The 8,324-nt window shown below is 45.5% G+C and overlaps 2 protein-coding genes across 2 annotated transcripts; both read left to right on the top strand.

Annotated features, from left to right (window-relative positions):
- The first annotated feature begins 269 nt into the window (after positions 1-269).
- Positions 270-3,796, top strand: LOC100842281 (mitochondrial outer membrane protein porin 6). The gene is made up of 7 exons (XM_003558812.3): positions 270-533; positions 739-815; positions 1,402-1,469; positions 1,564-1,674; positions 2,203-2,289; positions 2,499-2,707; positions 3,176-3,796. Exons 2-7 carry the CDS (start codon positions 767-769, stop codon positions 3,474-3,476), a joined length of 825 nt encoding a protein of 274 aa, XP_003558860.1. The 5' UTR covers positions 270-533; positions 739-766; the 3' UTR covers positions 3,477-3,796.
- Positions 3,797-4,085: 289 nt separating this feature from the next.
- On the top strand, positions 4,086-5,821 carry LOC100824467. The gene is made up of 5 exons (XM_003562073.4): positions 4,086-4,770; positions 4,870-4,941; positions 5,044-5,168; positions 5,259-5,331; positions 5,429-5,821. The coding sequence occupies exons 1-5, from the start codon at positions 4,411-4,413 to the stop codon at positions 5,531-5,533; spliced, it is 735 nt and encodes a 244-aa protein (XP_003562121.1). The 5' UTR covers positions 4,086-4,410; the 3' UTR covers positions 5,534-5,821.
- Positions 5,822-8,324: the final 2,503 nt, after the last annotated feature.

The following is an 8,324-nucleotide window of genomic DNA, read 5'->3' as shown; positions in this document are numbered from 1 at the left end:
ATCTTTTTTTTTTATCAACGCGTTGTCTGGAGCCTGGATCGTGGAAGCAACAGCTAACTACCGTCTCAATGACAGACATGGTGTTTGGTTTCAAGATGAAGCATCTCGTCCTTCAATATTTCACCAAGTGATCAATCCGACTTTGATTTCGAAGAGGAATATACCGTTTGTTACAAAACAGAGGAAAAACTTGGTCCATAGGAAAGATCCGTGTCCTTTTCACGGTGATAGAATACGGGTTGCGTTACCAGATGGTTTGAGATTAGCATTGCCAGGATGTTAAAGTAAAAAGGGTCTATCTTCTTGATCGACAATTAGACCAGACCAGGTCTGTAGGGTTTTCTTCCCCCTCGCTCGGTCGCTCCTGGCTCGTCTTCCTCCTCGCGCGAGCGCCGCCACCCCTCCCTCCCCATCCCGCTGCCGAGCGCCCCAGCCCCCTAGCGCGAGCGCCGCCTCCCCTCCCTCCCATCACGCTGCCGAGCACCCCAGCCCCCTAGCTCGTCTTCCTCCTCGCGCGAGCGCCTCCACCGCAGGTTGATCTCCCCTTCGATTCTCTCGCTCCCGACCGTTTCTCCTCCCATCACCCCACGAACGGATTCAGTCCTTTAGCTCCCCGTTTCATCTCCTTAATCTTCCCCAATTCGTAACTAAGGCAAAAATCAAGGCAGGGCGGCCGCCTTACCTTGCCCTACTGGGTCCTTCCGCCCGTGCTCATGGTGTTGGTTTTTTCTTTCACAGATAGGACTTGAGTTGCTATTTAGGAAGGATGGGCAAAGGCCCAGCACCATTCATTCACATTGGGAAGGGAGCAAAAGGCAAGCATCTTCCTATTCCTCTCCAAGACCCAATACTAATACTTTGTCGTCTGCGTGCTAATCCTATTTATGCACTTTGCCAATCAATTCCCCGTATGCTGCATGCCTTGGTGATTCAATTTTGTTGCCATTGGTCGTCACAATGCAGTGTATTTCTTGGTATGATGGTTGGATTGCTAGATGCTCCCATTGTTTTTTCAGTTATTGCATTAATTTAGTGTACTCCCATACAGAGCTGTCAACTATAAACTGTATCGACATTCCTTTGATCTGTATCGGTGTATTATTATGCTAAAAAACAACAGCTAAACTCCGAAGGAACTTTGTATATACATTCTACAGGGAGGGATCTGGGATGTTTATTGCTCAACTCATTGTAGTATCTCCACTCTTTCTTATATGGAGTAATTGTAGTAATAAGTAATAGCTGTTTTGTGCAATTATCTTTTGTTGTCTGGCAATACAGATTAATATTGTGCCTGGTTGATTCTTGTTTTCAGTGTTATGAAGCTTTCCTCTGGTTTTGCTTTCTGTCATCTTAATCTATGAACGCTGTCCACTAACTCGTGTGTTTATTACTACACAGATCTTTTGTACAAGGACTACAATTTTGACCAAAAGTTTTCTTTATCGACAACTAGCAATACTGGTTTGGTAATACAGTTGCCGATGTTTCCATTTAGCTCCTCAAGATTTTCTCCAAGATATCGCTTGTTTCTTTATTATGACCTTTATTTTATTCTTTCAGGGTCTCACGGCCACTGGCGTGAAGATCGATGAACTCTTCATTGGTGACATACAGACACAACATAGAAGTGGTAGAACAACTGTTGATGTCAAAATAGATTCTGATTCAATAGTAAGATCCTTGTAAACTTTGGTTCTCTATTTTCTGTAATATCTTTGTGGAGTATGTCTGTATTTTTGTACAGAACTTACAATATAATATTGGTTACGATTACTGTAACAGAGATGTTAGTTTTGGTACTGTTAAGAGTGTTACCAATGAATTCTCTTGGCATTGAAAGATTACTTCCCATTTGTTAAGGAACCTGGGATAAATGTATACTACATGCGTGCCAAAACAATGAGTAGACGTTGGTTTTAACTTTGCTATTGTGAGACAGCTGCCATTGATGAATAAAATACACTGGGGTGGCCTTTTAGGCTACAAAGAATTTGCTGACTTAACCAATTGTTTTTATGAACGTGAGATTTAGATAGACTCGTGCTGCTACATCATATGTATGCATCTGTGATGTTCCATACATAATAGCCCAGTGTTTTATTTCTGAATTCGCTTTAGATTGCAATCGTCCTAACTTATGTCATGGCATAATTTGGCGGTGTCTATATGTATATCTTACTTGAATCTCTTCTACTGCAGGTGTCAACCACAGTCACTGTTAATGAAGTGATCTCTGGTTTGAACTCCAAATTAAGCTTCAGGGTTCCTGATCAAATGTCAGGGAAGGTTGGTATATTTTTTATATGGAGGAACATCAGTTTTACTGGAACTGTAGAGTTAGTGAAATACGTTCAGTTAGTGTAGGTGAACTGGATACATGTCGTGTTTATTGATCACTTGTATGTAGGTTATTACCAACACTCAATCCCATCAGTTCTATGTAATATTCCAGACTTTTGATTGTTTTTCTGGTACTTATTATTGTTCATTGACAGCTTGATTTGCAATACCTTCATGATCGATTCGCACTGAATTCAACCATTGGTTTGACGTCAGCACCTTTGGTTGAGTTGGCAGCAACTGTAGGCACAAATGAACTTGCTGTGGGTGCCGAGGTTGGGTTTGACAGTACTTCAGCTTCTGTTACCAAGTACAACTCAGGGATCAGCTATAACAAACATGATATATCTGCTGCCTTACTGTTGTAAGTTTTTCAAATTTCTGCTTTGTTTTAGGCATACAAGAATCTGCATTGCTTAAATTTAGTCAATTACATCTTTCTGTTTGCAAAATTTACCCAGATTGTTGTTCTGTATTTTCTTGCAATATAACAAGAACTCCACTCCTTGATCTGAAATTATGCAATCACTTGTTCTGAAGTAGGAAGCTTCAAGTTGAGCTGAACTTATGATTGATGGCTCGTTAAAAAATATTGCTGGGTAACACACTATACCGGTACTAGCTACTAGGGCATCAAACACCATAGACATTCAGATGTCTGTCTCCACTCCAGTATCGTGAACATTTTCTTTTAGAGTGGTATCTTGTTATGTATTGAGATGTCTTTTGTTGTATCTAAGTCTTGCAAATTCGATGAACAAATGCAATTCTGCTAAGGAAGCTATCTCTCACCCTAAACTAACAAATGTTGCAATGTTTTTGCTACATATAGGGCTGATAAAGGCGAGACTTTGAAAGCTTCTTATATTCACTTGTTCAGCCCAACCAGTGCTGTGGCAGTTGAGGCAACACACAGGTTGAAAACAAAAGAGAATTACTTCACCATTGGGAGCTCTCATGCTCTTGATTCTTCCACACTGCTGAAGACAAGATTTAGCAACAATGGGAAAGCTGGGCTTCTCTGCCAGCATGAATGGAGGCCCAAGTCCTTTGTGACTCTCTCTGCGGAATATGACCCCAAATTGGTTAGTTCCCCTTCAAGATTTGGTGTGGCCATAGCTCTGAAGCCTTGATTAGCTGGATGACCTCCTGTACAACAGCGCCAATGTTAAGTAATCATATATACGTTGGAGCGACTTGCCAAAGCTCCGATGATTTTAACCCCTTTTGGCCTGGGAAACATTGCCTAGGTGTTGTAATCAGTTTTGCAGAATGCCCCGATTATTCCACTATGCATTATCAGTCCAAGAATTGGAAATATACAGAGGTTTGTAACGGCACTATAGCTTTACTCTTCCCGAAATGATAGTCTGGGTGCACACCTCCAAAATAGTGCCGTTTTACACCATGACAAACATGATACGGTTCAGCTGCCTGAGGAGTGGCAGATTGTCATATTTTGTTTGTTTGGCAGTACTCCCTCCGTTTCTAAATTTTTGTCATTGTTTTAGTTCAAATTTATAAAAAAAATGACAAGAATTTAGGAACGGAGGGAGTAGCAGGGAGCAACTGAGAATCCAAAATATTGTCGTTTTAAACCTGCATTATCTGCCAAGCTAATCTTGGTAACTGGAGATTGCTTACCGAGATGGGTCATCTGTCTTTTTTTTTCCTGTAAACGTTTGCGACTTTTTTGTGATGTCCAGGACCAGGACAAGGCATACATCTCTACCAGTGGTTCGTCCGTTTGTGTGGGGTTTCGTGACGAACCGAGGACAACCTTTCCAGTGACAAAATCATCGCTTCTCCGTGACTTTGGTCCTGTCATCCCTGTGTCTCCTACCTACTACCAGCGAGTGCGCGTGTGGTCTCCTCGCGTCACTTGGCCCGGCTCCTTCCACGCTCCGCTCCCTCCAGCCCCTTTCTCCTCGTCCCCAACTCTATCCTCCCTCCCGATCCAACCCCATCACACACAGGAGTACCCACACTGCCAAGTCCCAAACCCCCAAAAGGTTTGAAGGTTTCAGCTCCCTGGCTGTGCATAGGACCATATCACACACAACGGTAATGGGGGCCATGACAATGGCGAGCAGCTCCCTCGCCCTCCGCCCGCGCGCATCGGCATCGTCATCGTCGCCGCCGTCCCGTCCTCCTCATGACGCGGCGGCATTGCCCGCCCGGCGGCGCCCGGCCACCGAGAATACTCTACGGAGGCTCTCAGCGTCCGTGGAGCCAGACCGGCGTCCGGCGGCTGCCGAGACGACGTCGGCAATGCGGCTCTACTCGGTGGCGCCGTACCCGCTGCTGCTCGCGGCGCTGCTGCCGGGCGCGGAGCCCGTGGCGTCCGCGTTCGCGCCGTTCGTGGACATCGTCAAGACCTTCAGCCTCCCCGACTGGCTCGTCCACTGGGGCCACCCCGGCAACATGGTATACATCTCACCTGCACCAAACACAACCTGAAATCACAAGATGAAGAAATAAATCATTCATGCCAATCGCTGTTCTCTCTTTCTTTCTCTCTTTCAGGCTGTTGTGCTCTTCGCAATGGGTGGGTACGGCTCATATTTGGGCTTCAGGATCAAACTGTCCGATGACCCTGTAAGTAGCAGCATATGCCTTACCTACATGACATGTGCCTATAATGCTGCCCAGTTTCTACCTGTACTGCAAACACATGTAATTTGGACGCGACACCCGCAGGAAGAGAAGACCAAGGCCAAGGACCTCCACCCCAAGCTCCTCGGCGGCATGTTCTTCTTCTTCGCCCTCGGCGCCACCGGCGGGGTCACCGCTCTCCTCACCTCCGGTAAACCCATCTTCGAAAGGTACAGCTATAGCTAGCTCTCAGAATTCAGAGTATGTGCACTAGTTTTGCTTCACCTTACCCGTTGCCATTGCCTTTTTGGCTCTTGCAGTCCTCATGCGGTCACCGGAATCATTGGCCTTGCACTCCTGACCATCCAGTCTCTCCTGCCAACACTGTTTGAGGTAATAACTGGTTGAGTTTCGATACAACATGGCCGTTACATAGAAGTATTAGATAAGAAGAGTGTGTGCAATAACTTGGGATGTGTTTTGATGTCAGGGAAACCCTGGGATCAGAGGCGCGCATGGAATACTCGGCAGCGGCATCATGACGCTGTTCCTTGTCCATGCAGCGTTCGGGCTGCAGCTTGGCCTCAGTTTCTAGGTTGTGGGCTTGTGGCTGGACCGGAGGATTTGGGGATTTGTTTCTCTGTGGCTCTGATCGGCTACTACGTGTCTACGCACTTGTCGGATAGAACATGTACTCTCTTCTAGGATTATTATCATGACAAGAATCCCGTTATGAATGAATCACAATAGTCGTCTCTGTTAGCAACTGCAGTGGATCGACTGTTGTCTGTGCCAGATGGAAATGCTCTTGCCTATACTACTACGGTATGGTAGCGAGAAGCAGAATAAAAACCAGAAGTAGAACAAAGCCCAATTATTGTAATGGTCCAAAAAAAAAGCCCAATTAATGTTCGGATACGTGGCTATGATTTTCCCTCCTTTATCATGAGGGAAAAACAAGATTCGGACTGTATATTCCAGGTACCCAACACCATCGCTGTGTGGTTTCAGATTTAGGCTCCATCAATTGGCCGTTAATTATTTACCCACTCACTCCTTCACGGCCCACAGAGCACCGTCACAGGCCTTATCTCTGCCTGGCCCAACAGCAGCAACGTGGTCCACGGCAACTGCTGAGGATATTATGGAGTACCAGTACGTTCTCTGTCAAAAAGGAGACGCGCTCCCAGACCTCGATCCAGATCGACCATGGCCCAGCGAGTGCGTTCCGGTGAACCGGGCCGAGCCAAGGAAAGGACTGGGCTGTTCGTTTGACCCGCTTCGTGTCTGTCAAGCATTGCGGCGGCGCCTTGGCGCGAAATCTTGGCGGGAGAGAGGCTTCGTTTTTGGCGGTTGGGAGGAGCCCGAATATGCAGCGGAACGGAAAGATTCTCTCCGTCTCTCTCTCTCTCTCTTTCAGGCCTCTGTGTCGTTTCTTTTTTCGACCATCGTCTCTGTCCTTCTTGCAGGGTCCTTTGTTTGTTTTCGCACACTGCTACTATGGAGTTTTACCGTCTCAAGATGCGGTACAACTGGTACTTAACCGCGCAAAAGAACATCTGGCAGTACTGATACTCATCATCCAAACTTACGCTGCTATACTTTATGACTCGTGATGCAGATATTTGCGTATATCGCAAACAAAGGTGTCATGTGTGTATACACGCCTCAAAAGCGACCAATCTTTCTCTCCCAAGTCGATCTTGTCCCTGTTCAAACTTGCCATCTTTGTTCTGCTGGCGCAAACATGTTTGGTGGATGCCACTTCACGCGGCTGCATTGGATTCCATAGACACCAAAGCCTGCAGGAGCTGAGACACGCTTCCCTACCAGGGCTTGCACCACCCAGATCGATTTATTTTAGAGCCCTCAAGTTCGAAAGCTAGTTGAACGAGAAGGGCAACTTTTTACGCGCACGGGGCTGTGGGCTTAGCCCGCGAAAGATTACCACTTTTGAACATGGGAACGAACAGAAAGAAGCTAACAAGGGTGGGGCGTTCTGTTCATGCAGCCGAGAGCAGTAGATCAGGATTCAGGAGGGGCCGTGTCGCCGTAGGCATGGTCAGCGACATCAGCCGGCGTTTTCCAGCTACCTCGAGGCCATACTTGCTTAACCTGATAGTGCGCCGTGGGCCACCTTGTGTTCCTTTGCTTTTCTTTTTATGAGATAGCTCGATGTGTTTCGGCTGAGCTCCAAGATACGTTAGAGATGCTTTTGATTTGCTCGTCTGCCTTTGGGTTCAGAGTCAAGCAAAGCCAGTGGTCATCTTCTATATCTACTTAATTTCTCTCAACATACAATCATGCCACATCATCGTATCATTAATGTATTCACACCTATTAAGTAAAAACTTATATTTTTTGCACATGCATGTAAGTTATTTCACATCAAGTTTCTACAATAGAATTTCATCGTATGTTTTTAATTTTGGATAATTTTTCGTTGCTAAACAATTTGACTCGGATATGTTAAGTAAAAGTTTCCGCAACAACGTGCGGGACATCGGTCTAGTTACTCAAAACGCAAGGAGAAGTTGTGATGAGCCAAACCGACAAAGCCGGTGAGAAGCTAGGTGCGCCGCCGTTGTTTGTTGCAAACTTTTAGACTTTTAATGCACGGCTTCCTATCTATTTATATACTAAAAGCAATACGAGGGGTACCAAGAAAAAGCTCCACGTTGATCCACATCATCCTAATTGTTTTGATCATTAGATCTAAAGTATATCTAAACACAGCCGTTAGATCTATGTAACACAAGGTTAGTTTCTAATTATGGGATTGGTCTGCGGCACGTCACGTTATGCGGTCTATCTCGACCCAAATTCTGCACCGGCTCTGTCAGGCCGCACGCTTCTTTCTCGCACCGGCCGCATGCCTTGCGCTGACCCCCTCCTCTCAGTCTCGGGACGTCCCCACAGGCCATAGCACGTTTGGTCGTACACACACGTTCCAATGCTGTCAAGCAACGTTCCTATCGACACTCTCGAGTCTTGACCCAAGCACAGGCTGCACACCTACCTATCCCGATCTCCACTCTTTTCATTGAACTAATCTTTTGAAGAAAAAACATTAGCTATGCGAATAATACTTATGAGCATTTTTCTTTTGGAAAAACACATTACAAACACAGACGATGCATCCTATCCCACAGTGGACGGATACGACACTCGTTGAAAGAACATCATCGGGTAAACCCAAAAATAAATTTACTCATACAAAAACCCTGGAATAAATCAACCATGCCAAGTCTACAATTTGAATGCTACATCCTACCCTTATATATACTCCCTCCGTCAAACAAAGGATGTCTCAAGTTTGACCAAATTGTAATGCATCTTTATATTAAGTCATGTCTAGATACATCTAAATTTTGACAAACTTGAGA

Source organism: Brachypodium distachyon, chromosome 1 (assembly GCF_000005505.3).
Source record: "Brachypodium distachyon strain Bd21 chromosome 1, Brachypodium_distachyon_v3.0, whole genome shotgun sequence".
Classification (NCBI taxonomy): Eukaryota; Viridiplantae; Streptophyta; class Magnoliopsida; order Poales; family Poaceae; genus Brachypodium; species Brachypodium distachyon.
Note: the sequence above shows the minus strand (reverse complement) of the source record. Positions and strands in the feature narration are given on the sequence as shown.